The sequence below is a fragment of the Pichia kudriavzevii genome, chromosome 1, assembly GCF_003054445.1.
Source record: "Pichia kudriavzevii chromosome 1, complete sequence".
NCBI lineage: Eukaryota > Fungi > Ascomycota > Pichiomycetes > Pichiales > Pichiaceae > Pichia > Pichia kudriavzevii.
The window spans coordinates 2,453,519-2,472,984 of record NC_042506.1 but is presented as its reverse complement, the minus strand read 5'-3'; the positions used below and the strand labels follow the sequence as shown (position 1 = coordinate 2,472,984).

General features: G+C 37.7%; 12 protein-coding genes across 12 annotated transcripts; 9 read left to right on the top strand and 3 right to left on the bottom strand.

Annotated features, from left to right (window-relative positions):
• Nucleotides 1-222: 222 nt before the first annotated feature.
• On the top strand, nt 223-1,044 carry C5L36_0A11190 (uncharacterized protein; the record flags this gene model as incomplete). The annotated part of the gene is made up of 1 exon (XM_029464153.1): nt 223-1,044. One exon carries the CDS (start codon nt 223-225, stop codon nt 1,042-1,044), a length of 822 nt encoding a protein of 273 aa, XP_029320013.1.
• A 695-nt stretch (nt 1,045-1,739) lies between these two features.
• C5L36_0A11180 (uncharacterized protein) lies at nt 1,740-2,339 on the bottom strand (the record flags this gene model as incomplete). The annotated part of the gene is made up of 1 exon (XM_029464152.1): nt 1,740-2,339. One exon carries the CDS (start codon nt 2,337-2,339, stop codon nt 1,740-1,742), a length of 600 nt encoding a protein of 199 aa, XP_029320012.1.
• A 983-nt stretch (nt 2,340-3,322) lies between these two features.
• Nucleotides 3,323-3,541, top strand: C5L36_0A11170 (uncharacterized protein; the record flags this gene model as incomplete). The annotated part of the gene is made up of 1 exon (XM_029464151.1): nt 3,323-3,541. The coding sequence occupies one exon, from the start codon at nt 3,323-3,325 to the stop codon at nt 3,539-3,541; it is 219 nt and encodes a 72-aa protein (XP_029320011.1).
• A 147-nt stretch (nt 3,542-3,688) lies between these two features.
• On the bottom strand, nt 3,689-4,462 carry C5L36_0A11160 (uncharacterized protein; the record flags this gene model as incomplete). The annotated part of the gene is made up of 1 exon (XM_029464150.1): nt 3,689-4,462. The coding sequence occupies one exon, from the start codon at nt 4,460-4,462 to the stop codon at nt 3,689-3,691; it is 774 nt and encodes a 257-aa protein (XP_029320010.1).
• Nucleotides 4,463-4,772: 310 nt separating this feature from the next.
• On the top strand, nt 4,773-5,780 carry C5L36_0A11150 (uncharacterized protein; the record flags this gene model as incomplete). The annotated part of the gene is made up of 1 exon (XM_029464149.1): nt 4,773-5,780. One exon carries the CDS (start codon nt 4,773-4,775, stop codon nt 5,778-5,780), a length of 1,008 nt encoding a protein of 335 aa, XP_029320009.1.
• Nucleotides 5,781-5,933: 153 nt separating this feature from the next.
• Nucleotides 5,934-7,964, bottom strand: C5L36_0A11140 (uncharacterized protein; the record flags this gene model as incomplete). Its single annotated transcript, XM_029464148.1, has 1 exon — nt 5,934-7,964. The coding sequence occupies one exon, from the start codon at nt 7,962-7,964 to the stop codon at nt 5,934-5,936; it is 2,031 nt and encodes a 676-aa protein (XP_029320008.1).
• Nucleotides 7,965-8,364: 400 nt separating this feature from the next.
• On the top strand, nt 8,365-10,536 carry C5L36_0A11130 (uncharacterized protein; the record flags this gene model as incomplete). The annotated part of the gene is made up of 1 exon (XM_029464147.1): nt 8,365-10,536. One exon carries the CDS (start codon nt 8,365-8,367, stop codon nt 10,534-10,536), a length of 2,172 nt encoding a protein of 723 aa, XP_029320007.1.
• A 133-nt stretch (nt 10,537-10,669) lies between these two features.
• Nucleotides 10,670-11,908, top strand: C5L36_0A11120 (uncharacterized protein; the record flags this gene model as incomplete). The annotated part of the gene is made up of 1 exon (XM_029464146.1): nt 10,670-11,908. One exon carries the CDS (start codon nt 10,670-10,672, stop codon nt 11,906-11,908), a length of 1,239 nt encoding a protein of 412 aa, XP_029320006.1.
• A 148-nt stretch (nt 11,909-12,056) lies between these two features.
• C5L36_0A11110 (uncharacterized protein) lies at nt 12,057-13,523 on the top strand (the record flags this gene model as incomplete). The annotated part of the gene is made up of 1 exon (XM_029464145.1): nt 12,057-13,523. The coding sequence occupies one exon, from the start codon at nt 12,057-12,059 to the stop codon at nt 13,521-13,523; it is 1,467 nt and encodes a 488-aa protein (XP_029320005.1).
• A 945-nt stretch (nt 13,524-14,468) lies between these two features.
• Nucleotides 14,469-15,989, top strand: C5L36_0A11100 (uncharacterized protein; the record flags this gene model as incomplete). Its single annotated transcript, XM_029464144.1, has 1 exon — nt 14,469-15,989. The coding sequence occupies one exon, from the start codon at nt 14,469-14,471 to the stop codon at nt 15,987-15,989; it is 1,521 nt and encodes a 506-aa protein (XP_029320004.1).
• Nucleotides 15,990-16,344: 355 nt separating this feature from the next.
• C5L36_0A11090 (uncharacterized protein) lies at nt 16,345-18,396 on the top strand (the record flags this gene model as incomplete). The annotated part of the gene is made up of 1 exon (XM_029464143.1): nt 16,345-18,396. One exon carries the CDS (start codon nt 16,345-16,347, stop codon nt 18,394-18,396), a length of 2,052 nt encoding a protein of 683 aa, XP_029320003.1.
• A 106-nt stretch (nt 18,397-18,502) lies between these two features.
• C5L36_0A11080 (uncharacterized protein) lies at nt 18,503-19,351 on the top strand (the record flags this gene model as incomplete). The annotated part of the gene is made up of 1 exon (XM_029464142.1): nt 18,503-19,351. The coding sequence occupies one exon, from the start codon at nt 18,503-18,505 to the stop codon at nt 19,349-19,351; it is 849 nt and encodes a 282-aa protein (XP_029320002.1).
• Between the last annotated feature and the right edge of the window lie 115 nt (nt 19,352-19,466).

Here is a 19,466-nt window from a genome sequence, read left to right as displayed (position 1 = left end):
GATCTTTTAATGAGTCAGTATGTTCAATATTATTTAGGCAACAGTCTGTTCTTTAAATCAGATGCCGTATGCACTTTGACATGAAGATTGAAAAAAAAATACTAACATTTTTATTTTTCCATTCTATTAAAAAGAGTCTTAGGAAACATTACTACCGTTCCCTCTTCGGAAACGTTTGCAAATGCTTATCAATCGTTGAAAGGATTAGAAGGCTTGAACTTTATGGAAAGAGTATGGGCTGCATACTATCTTTATATGAAGAATGACATTTTAGCAACAGGTTTGCTGTTCTTTCTATTACACGAATTTATGTATTTTGGAAGATGTATTCCTTGGTTCATTATTGACAGAACCCCATACTTCAAGAAATACAAGATCCAACCAAACAATTACCCAAGCAATAAGGAACAATGGGAATGTACTAAGTCTGTTCTGAAATCTCACTTTTTTGTTGAAGCACTTCCAATTTGGTTTTTCCATCCAATCTGTGAGAGAATTGGTGTCTCTTACGACGTTCCGTTCCCATCATGGAAGACAATTGCAGTGCAAATTACAGTGTTCTTTTTCCTTGAAGACGCATGGCATTACTGGTTCCATAGGGGTATTCATTACGGTGTCTTTTATAAAATTATCCATAAACAACATCATAGATATGCTGCACCGTTCGGTCTAGCAGCTGAATATGCACATCCTATTGAGGTTATGCTACTAGGTTTTGGTACTGTTGGTATTCCAATCGTTTGGTGTTACTTCACAAGAAACTTGCATTTATTTACCATTTGTATCTGGATCACTCTAAGACTATTTCAGGCTATTGATGCACATTCTGGTTATGAATTCCCAATCTCATTGCATCATTTCTTCCCACTATGGGCAGGTGCAGATCATCACGATGAGCATCATCATCATTTCATTGGCAACTATGCATCATCCTTTAGAGTCTGGGATTACTTCTTAGATACAGAAGCTGGCCAAACTGCAAAGCAAACTAGAGAAAAAGCAAGCAAGACTAAGGCAGAAAAAGCCGCAAAGAAAAACAACTAGACACCAGTTTTTCTTTAAAACTATCACATTCTTTATAACATCATTTAATCCTTTATATCTTCACACTACTATAAGTCTGAATGTTGAATTTGTATATTTGAAGGGAAAAAAAACCCTCTTTTGATTCTTTTCTGTTTTTCAATTTATTTATGTGCGACAATTTGGTTTGAACTATAAAAAAAGCCATGAATCCACCCTTTTTGTCGGTTAATCCAAGGTTTTTTTATCTACTTGGTCTCGTCCAACAACCAAAATCAAACCAGTTGTATACAGGTGTATGCATCCAATTTGATGTTTATTTCCTAAAGATGTTTTATATATGATGAACACAATTAACACAGACCTGTACTGATTCTTTGAATATGCAGAGAAACTAATTGTTGCCTTCCTTCTGATTTGGAACATCTTTTCTAGGAATACTTGTAAACCTATTTGTAAAATCAACCTATCTTTTATGCTCTAAATCTAGTAAGAGATTAGTTTCTGATAAAGCTCTAAATATTTTGCTTGATAATTGTAGAAGTGTTGAGATAATAAGTGGTCGGTCAGTGGTAGCTTAACAGAGGTATACTGTTTGATCGGCATCTCAATTATGTGATTATAGGAGTAGTTTTAAATGTAATTGCGCATAAAGCAAAGATATACAAATTTCAGATATTATATTATAAGGTTATGATTTATATAATAGAAATAACTTATTTCTTAGCAGTTAATCTTCTTAAGTAGAATGCTAATTCTTCACCTTCTAAAATGTAACCATCACATCTACCGGATTGACCTGGTCTAGAGGAGATAGCAGCATATAATTTACCTGAAGCGAATTGAGCTGCAACAGCTGGTTCAATCTTGGATTCTTCTGCTCTAGCAGCTAACTTCTTTTGAACAGACTTGGATCTCTTGACTTCATCAGCTTCAACTGCACCCTTCTTACCAAGGACTAAACCGTAGTGGGATTCGTAGTATTGCTTGAATGGAGTTGCATCAATTTGGACAATAGCAGACTTAGTTAAAGTGTTGGTTCTAACTAATTCGTTATTGGATGGGTGGTAGACGACAACGTTAATTCTGGTCTTTCTAGAAACACCCTCAGAAGCCCAAGAGAAGTTACCGGTTTCAATTCTGATTGCTCTGAACTTTTGGTTACCACCTCTAGTTCTGACAGAGTGAATTCTCTTTGGACCAATCTTGGTGTTAGCACCTTGTCTACCTAACTCGAACTTCCGCTTCTTTCTGAATTGTGCTCTCTTTGCACCAGTGGCTGCTCTCTTGTGACGAGAATCTCTTGAAATACCCATGATGACTGTGAAAAACAATTAGGATATTAAAGGTTAGTAAATTGTCCACAGAAGGGGAAAACTAAAATGAAATATACGTAAACTGCCACAAAAAGAGTTTCATTCTTAGAGAGAGTGTGTTGTAGTCCAATTTAATGTTCTCACTAATTATAATTAATAAAGAAAAATCTTTTCACCAAAAATAACAAATGAACCTTTGCACCTCATTCTATCTCAAATACCTCTCCATCTTGAATTAAAGGTAAAAACTGAAGTATCAGGTTCTTGGTATTAATGTTCAGACTTCATGTGCTATAATGTAGAAATTTCTTACTTTCAAAACAAGCCTAAATGTTGACACTAATTTTCGATATTTTGTTCACTCTCTGTTCATAGACAAAATGTTCCGTTTCATTTCAGTGGTCTAATCCATATGTGCTGGTATATACATACATTATTGTGTGGTTAAGAGAGATCCAAAAAAAAGGACTTGGTGAATATTTCTCCTTGACGATTTTGAAATCTTTCATTCTTAGGAGAAACCAACACTATCCCTCTCTCCTGGATTCACAGTGAGAATGGAGACTCCCCTCCAGCCGGAAAGGGTAACCCCCTCGCTGTGTCAAGCTGGGAAATGAAATTGAAAAAAAGTGATGAGGGCAATACACACCCGCGCACCACACAAAGTGCCTGCCAAAAAAACAGTCACTAATATACTCACGTGTTCAAGTAGAGGGTACAGGAAAGAAAAAAAAAAAAGGGCGAACTGAAATCTGCAGCACGTGATGCGTGGCGCATGTGCATACTTAATTTGTGGCTGATGCAACAAAGAAATTAAACTTTATTTTTTTGTTCATTTCTTTTTCTTTTTTTTTCCAGTAATTGGTAAAGATAAATTTTATACATAGTTTAATACAATTTTAAATTTTTCAGTCAAGTGTGAGTCGGTGTTTGTATCAACCTCTTAAACGTTTCATTGAAGATAAATTGCCTGGTGATATAGCATGTCCGAGACTATTTACGATCAGATTGAAATAGAGGATTTCACTTTTGATCCAGCTACACAACTATTCACATACCCATGTCCTTGTGGTGATAGATTTCAAATTTCGATCTATGATATGCAAGAAGGTGAAAACATTGCTGTTTGTCCTTCTTGTTCTCTTATGACAGAAATTATTTTTGATGAATCTGATTTGCAGGAATATTTAGACCAGATCTGATCCACAGAAATTAGACTCTTTTCACTGGATAGTATATGTCTATTGGAAACCCAGAACTTGCATCTCATGAATTTTTATTCTTATATCATACCAATCTTAATCATACGCATTATTGCCATCGTTATACAGTCTATATTAACTTTAGTGCTAGATGAATCCACAGGATTTGACTACAATGGCAACGAAAATGATGAAAGCCATCAATTTCAGTGAACTAATGCCATCTTCTTTCACTGGTTTCTTTCCACCCTTTTTTGCATCGCCACTTTCGGCACCCTTTGATTTGAGCATTTCTGCACGGATCTTGTCCTCGGGATCTTCTATTTCGTCACAGCTATTAACTACTTGCGTTTTGCTATCTGCCCCTTTAATATCAGCCGTGGATTCGGATTGCTTCTGGCTCGGTTTCACAGCTTCCTTCATTGCTTGGAGATCCTTCAAATTTTGCTCCCATACATCCGGGAAAACTTCCTTAAATGGTGGATTAGAGTATGTATTGAACTCTTTAGACTTCAAAGCCAGTTGGACCTTTGTTTGTTTACTTGTGACAATACTTCCGGTGGTACTCTCATCTCCAGTCATGAAGGATAACAACCCAGTGATGATAGTAGCTACCGACCATGACGGATTCCATGATTCCTCATGGAAGTCAGACATACTCAGACACAACCTGGTATTGATTTCAAATCTTCCCGATGGCGTACACATCTTAATCCTAGGAGGCTTGAAGGGATAATCACTAGGAAATGTGACACGCCCATGATACTGCCCACCTTCATACGGGGTTCCTGGAGGCCCAGTGATGATGTAATGCCAATCTAAAATATTGGACTCAGAAGGTCTGGCAATAATAAAAGGTGGCGGATTAGCTTGTATCTGTTTATACTCCTTGTTGAGTCTTTTATATGCTTGTGTAGACATGTTCCAATAGGCGTTTAGCTCTTGCTAGTTGCAAGTTCTTGTTTCAAGAACACTTGAAGCCATGAGGTATATTTGAACTTTACCTGATACGTATACCTTTCGATTCATGTTACCCTAACAGTTTGCAAAAAGAGGGTGCACGGATGGAGATATCTTTTTAAAAAAAAATTCTTTTTGATTTTTTTCTTTTTTTTTTTTTTTTTTTTTTTTTTTCAAATTGTTATCAGTTTTCACGTCTGGGGTAACAAATGAAGCAATTTGGTAAGGAAACAATAAGAACGATTTTCATGAATCACCTCAGTGCATTCGGATGCCTGTAATATCAGATCAAAACATGTCTACTAAAGAGCTAAAAAATAACATAAAGGTTTTAGCGGCAAATTCGCATCCTGAATTAGCTCTGGCTATATGCCAAAGGTTGAAGACACCACTTTCGAATATCGAAGCTATCCAATTCGACAATAATGAAAGCGCTGTTGTTATCCAAGATTCGGTAAGAGATGAAGATGTATACATTGTACAAACTGGATGCGGTGGTTTTGAGAAATTGAATGATTACTTGATGGAGTTGTTAATGATGATCCATGCATGTACCCAAGCATCTGCTAGGAATATCACAGCTGTTATTCCTAACTTTCCCTATGCAAGACAAGATAGAAAGGATAAGAGCAGAGTCCCAATCAGTGCTAAGTTGATTGCCAATCTCTTGACTACTGCTGGCTGTAACCATGTCATCACGATGGATTTGCATGCTTCTCAAATACAAGGTTTTTTCAGTATACCTGTTGATAATCTATATGCTGAACCAATTGTTCTTAAATGGATTAAAGATACCTACAAAGTCACTGCTGATATAATGATGGTTTCTCCAGACGCCGGAGGTGCTAAGAGAGTTGCTTCGTTGGCTGATAAGTTGGATACACAATTTGCATTGATTCATAAAGAGCGTGCCAAGGCCAACGAGGTTAGTAGAATGGTGTTAGTAGGTGATGTTAAAGATAAGTGCTGTATTTTAGTCGATGATATGGCCGACACTTGTGGTACTTTGTGTAAAGCTTCTGACATTCTCTTAGAAGAAGGTGCAAAGGAAGTTATTGCTATTGTCACACATGGTATATTTAGTGGTACTGCAATTGATAAATTGAACAACAGTTCATTAAAAAAGATCATATGCACAAATTCTATGCCTTTAAGCGAACATGTTAAAGCATGCCCTATTTTGGAAATTCTGGATATAAGTCCTATCCTAGCAGAAGCTATTAGAAGATTGCATAACGGAGAATCGATCTCCTATCTTTTTAATAATGTTGTTGTTTGAACAACAAGTAGTGCAATGTCACTTTTCATTTATATTTCAATTAATTAAACTTTTGTATGTAATATATATATAGAATCTCCTCATATATACCGTCTTCATTATCTTTCACTTATTTGTATCTGATGCTACAGATCTGTCGTTTCTATCAAAAAATCATTTCTTTTTCTCTTTTTCCTTTGCCAAATCACCCCAATATTTAGATTTAGCCATATCAACATCACACCCTATACCTTTCGCATAAAACTTTTCAAGTAGCAGCATCGCCTTTTTATACTTATGGCTTTCTGCAGCACGTTTAGCCCATGCAAATGCTTCATCATAATCTTGTTCCAAATGGTCTGTTCCAACAAAATACCACGAACATAACCCCATCATACCATCTACATCACCTAAACTTGCGGCTATATTATAAAAATGAATGGATAAATCTGCATTTGGCTCAACAATGTCACCAATCTCATAGAACTTGCCCAATAAAGCAGCTGATTTGGCATGCCCCAGGTTAGAAGCTTGAAATAATAACCTAACCGCATAGTTTGTATCTTTAATGACAATATCTTTAAAACCGTTGATGTGAATTAATGCCAGTTCATATGGGGCCCCGCAACTAAGTTCAGTTGCACATTCGGTTGCTCTTCTTAACCAACTAATACCGGATTTTTTTGTATTGACATCTTCAGGAAAGCCCATCAGTCCATGAAATGCGTATATACCATATTCCATCATTGCAACAGGATGATTATTCATTGCCGCAATCTCTAGAAATTTCACAACCTTACGTGCATCTCTTGTGCAACCCCAACCTTTCTTGTAACAAATGGCTGTTCTATAAGCACTCTCAGCATGTTTGGACTTACCTGCAGTTTCAAAGTATGTTAAAGACTTACCCAATTCAGGCTTACCTTTATTGAATAAGCCGACAGAATATGCATCACCCAAATAATATTGTGCTTCAATATAGCCGAGTTTGGCTGCCCTTTTCAAAGCAGTACACGCTTCATCTAATAGCTTCTGTTTTTCCTTGTCAGACAAAGGATTTTCAGTTCTTTTTGATAGTGATGTCATAATCAGAACTTGTGCAAACGAAAATAAAACTTCGGGATTATTCTTCATCTTCCTGGCATTTTGTCTATATAGATCGATGGATCTCTCTAAAGGTAAGAGATTAACCGTAGTAGTTGATAATGAGTTCGGTATAACATCCCTTTCCTGGCTGGTGCCCTCTTCGGTCAGCTGCTGAATTGGTTTGACCTGAGAATTAAGAACGGGATGAATCAAGTTTGCGGTCGATCTTGTCCTTTCGTGCAAATGAGGAAGGAAAGTGTCTTTTGCTTCATTGCCTAAGGGATTGGAAATCTTCAAGTGTGATTTGTCAGGTAACGGCAACCGATCCTCGATACCAGTGTTCTGTAGAGTGTTAAGAAGATTTTGTTTATCCTTATCATTACAGTTATTGGTATCATCAGTTTTATTAGTAATTTGAATTTTGTTGACATTATCTTTTATGTGGTTGTGGTTACTAGCAGATGAAAGAATAGAGGAAGAAGGTGAAGGTGATTTTGATGAATTTTTCAGAATCGATTTAACAGGCTTTTTTATGTTTTTCGGGATACGTTCCACAAGTTTTTCCTTCACAATATTTTCGGAGGAAGACAAGCAAATCTCATCATCTTGGTTGAGAGAAACTTCTGGTAGTTTGAGATTAGCATTGTGAGTCTCATTACGATTGAACTTTGATAACGAAGAATCTTGTGTTGATTTAGAAGCTATTAAACTTTTGGACGAATTTTGAGAAAGTTTGGAAGAATTGTCACTGAGCATTTCACGTATGCTACTCAGTTGAGTTACTGAATTTTGGTTTGAATGGGTATTTAGAGAATGGGTTGAGTTATTTGATGTCGTCGAACCACTCGAGGGAAAATTATTGTTAGATGTTGACTCGAAGGAGCCCTGTTTAGAGGACGTTAAATGCAACGACTCTAAGGATTTGGAAACTTCTTGTGGTAAGTGCTGCAAAAAAGGATGAGGTTTTTTTATGTTTGCAGTGGTCTGTTTATTCGATAACACTTGGTGGGGATTGATACTGCCAGAATCAGATAACCGATCTAGATTTAGTGGCGACTTGGAACGTGAAATGTCATCTCCAATACTGTTGTTTAGATGTGTCCTATATGGATGAGACATCACAATATGCAGCTTTATCTTAGATATATAAAAGTAATGTTAGACCTACTTCTCTCTGGTAATTGTCTTGAATAGAGAATACTTTTTGTAATTAAATGGATTTGTGTTTATTTATAGATTCAAGAAGGTGAAACAAATACAACACATGCAAAAGAGTGAGTAGATTTTATTGAAGAAGTTTAACGAAATGAGTGTAACTCTATAGAGGTCTTCTTGGAAAGAAGGTGTACTATTCCTCTTCTTATTTGTTTCTAGTAGCCAAGTTTGATGGTAATCTATGCAAAGAAAAGAATACCAACTTAAACGAAACTTATTAAGTACACGTCTCTCCCCCCCCAAAAAAAAAACGACACACCAAATAGTATAAATTTGTTCGCTTCAATTAAGGCAGCTTCTCCTCATGATTATTTTATTCTATATAATCCTTTTGCCTGTCTGGTGTTCTCTAATTATAATCAAGGTGCTCCCTAATTGCCAAATGTTAAAGCGGTTCAAAAGTCTGTCTACTAAAGGCACTACACGAGAGAAGGAACCAGAGGAATCGGAGAAGGAGTTCGTGGCTAACCCCGCATTTTCGAAGTCTAAAGCAAAGTCGAACCAGAAACCACAGAACAAGAACGATACTAATATACTAAAGGGTGTAACCAGTCGTTCTGCAAATAATTCCAAATCTTCTAGAAATGCTGAAAAAGATACAAAACTCAAGCTTATGAAAACTACATATAGCTCCGAAGAAATTTCAGCACTTGAATTTGGGATTATTAATCATAACGATTTGAAGTTACCTTATGGCAACGGGTCTGAAAAACTATTTGGGATAGAGAACTATGGCTATAATTGCTATGTAACATCAATTTTTCAATGTTTATACCACACCCCTAATTTTCGCAGAGCTATATTGGAATATGGATTTGCCAAAGATAAACGGAGAAAGAGGAAGTTTGATGTCCCCGGGAAAAATCCAGATCAGATCCCACAGGCGGTCTCAAACCCGCCGCATCATTCACAAAACCAACAATCAGGAAGTCAAGATGCTTCCAACCAACCAGTGCAAAAGAAAGGATTTTTCAGCACAAATAAGTCAAACGAGCATGTCGAACAGCACGAGGAACCGCTGAATAAAATGTACCATCAAGATAACTTTCGATTATCCTCTTATCAAGACAAGAAGTTAAAAAGACGTCTAACTTCCCAGTATCCAGCGTTAAAAAAACTGGAGTTTAACTATTTTGAAAATTCACAAGGGAATGTGACTTTAGTTGGATTGATTGATGATCCCGATGCTTCGCTTGAATGGCGCAAAAGGAGTGCATTAATTCGAGGGCCCATTATTAACTTGGATCATGGCTATAATGAAGAGTATGGTCTGAAAGCGGAAAATATGTTTACGGTTTTGAAGGATGCATTCGAATGCATAGCTGAAAATAAATCAAATACAGGGGTGCTATCGCCGTATAATTTGATCGAAGTTCTTAAACGTGAGAATATTATGTTCAGGAATGCACAGCATCAAGATGCCCACGAGTTTCTTAATTTTCTTGTCAACAATATTCTAGAAAGTCTCGGATTGCAACATAGTGAACAGTTAATAACCGACATTTTTGAAGGAGAATTAATATCTGAAACTAAATGTTTAAGTTGTGATAATTCTTCTTTTAGGACAGAATCATTTTTAGATTTGTCTGTTGATATAGAACCCGACAGTTCAATCACAAATTGCTTGAAATTGTATTCTAAAATCGAAATGTTAAACGAAAACAATAAGTTCTATTGTGAAAACTGTTATTCGTACCAAGAAGCAGCGAAGTCTATTAAGCTCAAAAGGATTCCTAAAGTGATAGCTTTCCATTTGAAAAGATTTAAGTATTCTGAGCAGCTAGGTCGGATGGTGAAGATGTTTTATCGTGTTGAATACCCTAAAACCCTAAGAATAGCTACAACGGAAGATGACACTAAACTAGAGAAACTTTATGAGTTATACGGGGTTGTTGTGCATATTGGTGGTGGTCCTTATCATGGGCATTATGTTTCACTAGTAAAAACAGAGCTCTATGGGTGGTTACTATTTGACGATGAAACCATAGAAAAGATTGATGAAGATTTTGTATTTAAGTTTTTTGGTGACGGTACAGGTCTATCAACAGCGTACCTTCTATTTTACAGGGAAATTGAGGATGAAGACAAATACCTTGATGAACAGCTTTACTATGCTGATTCTGGAAGCGATTATGATTCGGAAGATCATGTCAGTGAACTTGATAAGACATTATTTTCTGCGAATATTGAATTTTCGTTTGAAGATGATGACGTTGAATGTGGTAATTCCTCGGATTTTCTCTCCTTATTACCTCACCAAATACCTGTTGCAGCAACCTCAGGCGTCTCTCAAATTCCAACACCACCAGCAACACCGCTTGGTTATATAGTACCAGAACAGCAGCCGCATTGTCCGACACAAGCACAAGCACAAGCACATACACAATCACAGACTATTGTACCAACAGCAAATACTGTTGAGGTGCCGAGCCATCGCAGTTCGATATTTTCGCTGCGTCGGAAAAGAGAAAAATGAGATCCGACAAATTTAGAAGTTCGTGAGGGAAAAATGTGTACACTAAACAACAGCTGATTTTATTGTATTAATGGGATTACGGGTGTCTTTTTCCAGTTGATTTTTGTGGCCTATTGGTATATTCGACGATACAATGACACCCAGATTGAAGTATGCGGCTATATTTTTATTGATAGCACTCGTGGTAGCACATGAAGGAATGAGTATGGACGAGCCGGGGCCAGAGGCAGAGTCACAAAGAAATTCATTGCATGAACATTGGAAAACCCGAACATTTCATTGGTTGGTTTCATTATTCATTCTAGTGATAACACCAAGTGTGGGTGCAGCATATGCTGTAGCAAATAGGACGATTGTGTCATTAGGTATTCAGGTTATATGCCAAATTTATGCGTTTCTGGAGGCATTATTTTTCAGATTCAATGATGTCAATGGACATGAAAATTCTACCAGTAGAGGCACTGCATGGTTCATGGTATTCTTCTACATTGGATTGATTGTGAACGGTTTGGCCGCTAAAAGGATACAAAGTAAGGTTATCAATATAACTTATAAAGTTTTATCATGTGCCGTTGTTTTGCTAGGATTGATTAAATTAGCCATGTCGGTTGTTGCAATGCTTGGGTTTTGTTACGACTCACATACTGGACAATGTAATGCACATGGTATAATGGGTATGTCATTTATATTTTACGGTTTCATTCTTTCAATGTCTTTGATGATACCATGGCTTAGACATAACAATGGAAGATATTCACAAGAAATGTATGATTCAACAGTTATAACCATCTGGGGGATTATCAATACATTCACCGAACACAGGCCATGGGAACCATGGTCCCATAGTGACTACCAACACACAAGTATGGGTATTATATTTTGGTGCGCAGGTATGCTCGGAATGTATCTATCTTTGGGCAAAAAGAGGAATTTTGTTCCTGCATTGACGTTGATCTTCACAGGATATGCGATGTCAGAGCATGTGCAAGAGCTGATCATTTCAACTAAAGTGCATGCGTTTTTCGGTATTGTGTTAATGGCTGGTGGGTTTTCCCGTATAATGGAAATTTCATTTCTTTTAGATGACCAGGATGAGCCAGTAGATAAAGAGATCAGAAGTTTCCAATATTTAGCGCCCTTTGCGCTTGTTTTGAGTGGTGTACTATTCATGTCTGCAACTGAGGAACAACTGCAACTTGTTGTTAATATGGGGGCTGATCACTCTGCATACATACTGGTTATTATTAGTGCTGCTTGCTTGTTGCAGTTGTGGATTTTATCCATTTTGCAACTGTATTTAAATTTGGCTACTGCCAATGACTCCTATAAACAAGTTGGGGAAGAGCTGGAGTTATCCGACCTTGAGGTCTAACTTTTTCTTTTTTCACCTAACTGATAATTCGAGATAACGAATGAGATTGTGTAATTGTCAGCATTCTATTTTTTTTTTGCAATTACGAATTCTTCAAATATAAACTACTTTTTTCCTTCATTTCTTGTACACTTCTAGTTGATACGTTATGACATCGCTATTATCAGCAGATGACTTGAATGATTTTATAAAACCCAGTGTCGCATGTATCAAGCCGGTGGAAGAAAAACAGCGGGATCATGTTGAACTTGAAATCGAAGAGGTGGAGATAGAGGCAAATGGAGAAGTTAAAAAATCAGGACGCAAACTAGAAAGAGCTCAGATATCGTTGACAGACTGTCTTGCATGTTCGGGATGTATTACATCTAGTGAGGAAGTCTTAGTTGCACAACACAGTTATAAGGAGTTTATCAATTTCTGGAATGAGAATAAGGACTTTGAATATGTTCTAAGTCTCAGTCAGCAAGTGCGTGCCAGTCTATCAAATGCATTTGATATTGACGTTAAGAAAATGGATATTGTACTCTACAAGTTATTCAGCGAGTATTTCAACTTTCAGTATATGGTCAGTGTTAATCTTGGGAGAAGAATTGCTTATGATGCAATGTTCAAGGAAATTGAGAATAGAGATGTCTCTGATAAATGTGTCATGACAAGCATATGCCCTGGATGGGTGTTATACGTTGAAAAAACTCATAAAGAGATACTAAACAAACTAAGCAATGTGAAGTCACCACAGTATATTACAGGTAAACTTATAAAGGAGGTCTTGAAGAAAGACGAAACTAAGGTTTACAATTTGGCTATTATGCCATGTTTTGATAAGAAACTAGAAGCTAGTAGGGACGATGTTGTTGACTGTGTGATTACTCCGCGTGAGTTGATCAGCATGATTGAAGAAGATGAAAGAATTGATATTGACAAGATCATCGAGGAAGTATTGAATGAGAAAGTAGATTATGGTGATTTTATCAGGAAAATATCACCATCTGGATGGTTTGAGGAGGGAGATTGTGGCTGGGGAGATGATTTGGGAGATGCAAGCGGCGGTTATGCCACAAACTATCTTATGAAATGTCAGGATAAATTTGGAGGTGAGATCGTTGAGATAAAGGGTAGAAACGAGGATATCGTTGAGCTGCAGTTAGTTGTCGATGGTGAGGTGAGGAGAAGGGCTGGGATAATCAATGGGTTTAAGAATATACAGAACCTGGTACGTAAACTGAAAGGAGATAAGAGTAAAGCTACACGGAGAACGCTAGTGAGTAGAAGAAGAGGCAGGGGAGGTGTTACTCGGGACGAGGAGGTCCCCAAGCGGGAGATTGACCTCACAGAGTGCAACGTTGTGCAGGTGATGGCGTGTCCTGGAGGATGTGCCAATGGTGGGGGCCAAATTGCCGTTGGCGAAGAAGGATCGAGTGAGGAATGGTTAGGTCAGGTTCTCATTCGGTACAGAGAGCTTCCTAGCGAGACCATCTCGAATGAGAAACTACTTGCATGGTCTCATAGGCACGGATTGGATACACATGTCGTCTCACCAACTAGAGTAGTATCACAACAAGACAATAATCTAGACGAAATGGCCGATCCTACACAGCTCTTTTCATCGTGGTAATCGATCTCTCCGTGTCTAATGTATAGAACTGAACAAATACAAAACCGCAATTCACTCTCCCTTGGCGTATCTCGTCTCCAAAAGCTGTGAATGTTGGCAGTAACTATACTGCTCTCCAACTGTCATAACTGTACAGGGCTCTTCAAACCCCGAGCTCATTCTTTTTGTCTCTCTCACTCTTTTGCTCGGAAATGTCTGCAAGTCACGTGCACGCGCTAGGACGAATAAACTCCCACCTTTTTTTTCCAGCATCTGCGCTACAAGCTTGTGCCAAATGGAGATTAAGCGCTGCAAATCCCGGCGATTGTGGTCAAAAGTATGACAAATTATTTACCTCATTTCCCATATCCACGTAATTGTTTTTTTTCCTTTTTTTTTTTTTTTTTTTTTTTTTTTTTTACGCTTCCAAGTCCGATAACTCACTTATAGTATGAACCTTCTATTTCGGACATCAACCAGCCGGGGTGCTGCGTTTATAGTATACGTATCTCTGAGTACATAAGTAACGTTTAGGCCACAGTTGCACAACTACACGCCTTCTCCTCTGTTGCAATTACCCCACATTCACCCAAAAGCTCACGCGTTCACAGATTGACCAGTGTATAATCCACCAGTCAGACATACACATAATTTCTGCTCAATTGTATCTCATCTTATTGTACACGGCGAACTACACACTGGGTACTATCTAGTCAATCAATTAAATCACCGCCACCGGAAAAATTGTCGATTCTAGGGACCGAGAATATTATTCCGTTTTTTTTTTCTTCTCCATATTAGGTATTGCAGAGGGGAAAAAAAAAAAAATTTAGAAAAAGAAAATTATTAATCAAATTTTGTATTGGCATATAAGGGTTGACACTATCTAAAACTGTCAACGTTCTTGTTATTAAGGAGCAAAAACAAATAAAATAAAACACAGTCTACAAATACAATACCTCTGATATGGGTGTCCAGTTTATCGAAAATACCATTATCGTTGTCTTTGGTGCGTCTGGAGATTTAGCCAAGAAGAAGACTTTCCCCGCCCTGTTTGGACTATTCAGGGAGGGCCAGCTCTCAGAAACAACCAAAATCATTGGGTTTGCTCGATCAAAACTATCAAATGATGACTTGAGGAACAGAATAAAGCCGTACTTGAAATTGAACAAGAGAACAGATGCTGAAAGGCAGTCTCTGGAGAAGTTTCTGCAGATTCTCGAGTATCACCAGTCAAACTACGACGACAGTGAAGGTTTTGAAAAATTGGAGAAGCTAATCAATAAGTACGACGATGAGGCAAACGTGAAAGAGTCTCACAGGTTGTACTATTTGGCTTTACCACCGTCTGTCTTTACAACCGTTGCAACAATGTTGAAAAAACATTGTCATCCAGGTGATTCTGGTATTGCTAGGCTAATTGTCGAGAAACCCTTTGGCCATGACTTGAGCTCGTCCCGTGAGCTACAAAAGTCTTTAGCTCCACTTTGGAATGAAGATGAATTGTTTAGAATTGATCATTATTTGGGCAAAGAAATGGTTAAGAATTTAATTCCTTTGAGGTTTTCAAATACGTTTTTGAGCAGTTCTTGGAACAATCAATTTATTGACACCATCCAAATCACTTTTAAGGAGAACTTTGGAACTGAAGGACGTGGTGGTTACTTTGATTCCATTGGTATAATAAGAGATGTTATCCAAAATCATTTGTTACAAGTCTTGACTATTGTTTTGATGGAAAAACCAGCGGATTTTAATGGAGAATCTATCAGAGATGAAAAGGTTAAAGTGTTAAAGGCAATTGAACAAATTGATTTCAATAATGTGTTGGTAGGTCAATATGATAAATCTGAAGATGGTAGTAAACCTGGTTACTTGGATGATGATACCGTCAATCCAGATTCTAAAGCTGTCACTTATGCTGCCTTAGTTTTAAATGTGGCAAACGAAAGATGGAATAATGTTCCGATCATTCTAAAGGCAGGCAAGGCCTTGAATCAATCCAAGGTGGAAATTAGAATCCAGTTCAAACCAGTAGAAAATGGAATCTTCAAAAACTCTGCTAGGAATGAGTTGGTTATTAGGATCCAACCAAACGAGGCAATGTATTTGAAAATGAACATCAAAGTACCTGGTGTTTCCAATCAAGTGTCGATTTCAGAAATGGATTTGACTTACAAGAATAGGTATTCCTCCGAATTTTACATTCCAGAAGCTTATGAATCTTTGATTAAAGATGCCTTAATGGATGATCATTCAAATTTTGTTAGAGACGATGAATTGGACATTTCATGGGCTTTGTTCACTCCATTACTAGAACATATCGAAGGCCCCGATGGTCCAACTCCAACCAAGTATCCTTACGGTTCCAGAGGTCCAAAGGAGATTGACGAATTTTTGAGAAACCATGGTTATGTAAAGGAACCAAGAGAAAATTACCAATGGCCATTAACTACTCCTAAAGAATTGAACAGTTCAAAGTTTTAACAGCCTATTTATTCTTTTCTTTTTTTTTGTCAATAATCCGTTTACTAGCACATCAATCTATGTTGTTCAAATTTGTAGCAGCAATTTGTATCACAATTTTCTAATGTATTCGCATGTGCTTTTCTTTCTAAATTTATCTGGAAAATGAAATTTTTACAGCCTTTTTCCTTATCGAACAACGCGTTGTGCTCACTTTGAGAGAATCAGCGCGTTAATCTGAAAAACATTACGTGACTATGATGATGATGCGGATAATTTTAGAGCTCAACATTGTTTTCAATAGAGAACTACAAACAAAGAAGTACGTGGCTTGTTCACAGGGACTTTTCAGTTACAAGGACTGTGTACATAACAGATGGAAGAAGAAAACGAACAAGTTGATCCATCGAATATTTGCCATCGTGTTAAGGTGTACACGTTATCATGTGATAAATGGGTTGATCGAGGTACAGGATATTGCAGCGGATTATTCGAACCAGAACCCCATTTTCATGTTATCAATGAAGCCGATTCAAAAGACATACTTTTAGACTGCCCAATTAAGGGGACTACTCAATACCAAAGGCAACAAGATACATTGATTGTTTGGACTAACAATGACGACGGGACAGATTACGCATTATCCTTCCAGGAAAGCGAAGGATGTTTACAAATATGTGAATTTTTAATCAAAGTTCAGAGGGAAGGGATTGAACCCAATATAAGTTTAGTTGCCATAATTCAAAGCGGTGATGGTGAAATTAGTGAAGTTGTAGCAGGTCCTATTCTGGAATTACCCGATGTAAAGATTGGCCAATTGAAGGATGTATTGGATGTTTTAACAATGGCGCAGTTTCGAAATAGGGTGATGACTCAAATTAATTCAGATTGGTTGCGTGAGTTATGCAGAGTCTTTCAAAAGTGTGAGAAAGAGAAACTTCTTAGTGACATTTATTGTTTAACTGATATTGTCAAGACGTTAGTCTTTGCCAATGAAATTGATTTCTTTGAAATGTTTATTCAAGAAGGGATATTAAATAATATTATTGGCATCTTAGAGTACGAACCTGAGTACCCTGGATTGAAGATGAACTGGAGAGAGTATTACGAAGGTAACGTCAGGGAAAAAGTTGTTGTTAAAGTTGAAGATGTCAATATAAGTAAAACAATAAGGGAGATTTCCGAATTGAAATTTTTGAGAGATGTTGTTTTAACGAAATTAATAGATGATTGCGGGTACGGTTGTATCAGCATGATGATTCAAGATCGAGAATGTAAGGCATTGGAATCTCTCATGAAAGAAGAGAGGTTCTTCGATGATTATCTGCAAATGTACAACGATAACCAAAGTGATCTTAAATTAAAAAATGACGGAATAAAATTACTAAACCAATTAGTCAATATGAGTAAATCCTTACAAGGACACCAAAGAAGTGATTTTTTTAAACTTCTGATTACCAAGGGTCTGTCACGACTGATTGACTATGCAATGAAGAGTACAGATGAGGATAACGTCAAGCTCATAACGCAAGTCATGTCTATGATGATAGAACATGATCTTTTCTTATTGAAGGATCCGACATGCTACAATAATCCGCTAATGGAAACGCTGATTGACATACATCTCGGGAATGAGGATATTGGGTTACAAACACAGACATACGAAGCAATAAAACTCCTTATTGACCCTGGCGATTCTACTATAATTGACGAATCATTCTACGAGGTGTTTTATGATAACCGTGCATATGCATATAAACTATTCACACCTCTTTTACGGGTAGTACGGGATATCAAATATCTACAAGAATGCACACAGAAACGATCGTATATGCTCAAACTCGAACATAACGTTGAATTACTCTCTCACATTGCACGAATCCATGATTCTGATTATAGTAGATCCTTCATTATAGATAACAACCTACTCTATGGAGTTGACTCACTCATTGGCCAATCCTCCCTAAAAATGCAAACACGTCTCAGTGGTGTACGTTGTATGCGTCACATTGTCATGTTGAACAACCCCCATTACATGCGTCACATCCAAGATAAGGAGCTACTCCGTTCAGCGTTGAAACTCCTTGTGGAAACCACCGAGCGTGGGGAAAATACCCTTGTCTCTGCAGCGTGTCTTGCCCTCTCTGAGTGTCTCCCCTCAAATTTCAAGGTGGCGAAGAACACCCTGCGGGGCTCGGCAGAAAACAAGCGCGGCAATCAAAGTGTGGGGCTCGGCGCAACACTGAAACGGGGGTTGGGAGATGTTGATGATGTTGATGATGTTGTTGATTGTGGTGGTTTTAATAGTAGTGATGCTGATCATGCCAATGAACATGACTTGAATGGAGGACGCAATATTCAAAGAAACAATAAATGTAATAACGGTGGTGGTAATATGGGAGAACCTGATAAAAGGCCCCGAGTGTGAATTACAATACAGTGTTGTTGTGTTTTTGTGTTTTTGTGTTTTTGTGTTTTTGTGTTTTTGTGTTTTTCTTTTTTTTCTTTTTTTTCTTCATTCAGAGAATAACAAGATGCAAAACTACAACTATACCAACGTATGGAGGGAAGGCCTCTTTAAAGGAAAAGTGGCTCTTATTACAGGTGGGTCGGGCACAATATGTAGACAACAGGCTGCAGCCCTTATGAAGTTGGGATGCGATGTCTCTATTGTTGGTAGAGACACCCGACAAGTTGGCCAAGTGGTCAAAATATTGGAAGGTTTAAGTACTGGTTCGAAGGTCATTGGAATTGGCGATTGTGATGTCAGAAGTATAGAGTCCATGAAGGGTGTTGCGGATAGAACAGTTGAACAACTAGGCCGAATTGATTTTGTCATTTGTGGGGCAGCGGGGAATTTCCTCTCTGATTTTAATCACATGTCCGCCAATGCATTCAAATCGGTGGTTGATATTGACCTCATTGGTTCCTTCAATACTGTCAAGGCGTGTTATAAGGAGTTGGTTGCTAATAAGGGCTCTGTAATTTTTGTGTCGGCCACGTTGCATTATTATGGTGTTCCCTTTCAATCTCACGTGGGGGCTGCAAAGGCAGGTATAGATGCATTGTCCAATGCTTTGGCTGTTGAGTTTGGTCCTTTGGGAATTAGGTGCAATTGCATTGCCCCAGGACCTATTGGTGGAACAGAGGGCTTCAATAAGTTGGTCCCAAATAAAAGAAAATTCCAGTCAAAGATTCCGTTGCAACGGTTAGGAGAGACAAGGGATATTGCCAATGCCACTGTCTTCCTATTTAGTCCAGCAGCAGATTGGATCACTGGTTCAATCGTGGTTGTAGATGGCGGGTTTTGGCATATGGGCAATTTCAATACAACAGACATGTATCCTGATTTGTTAAAGGAGAAACTACTTGCTAAGCTATAAATGTATAAACCTACTCTATTGTTTCCACGTATTGTATTTTTGATGCCCTTCCTTATTTAACTGGCAAGTTAAGCTAGGCCCCGAATTAACTGAACTACTTGAATAACTGATAGTC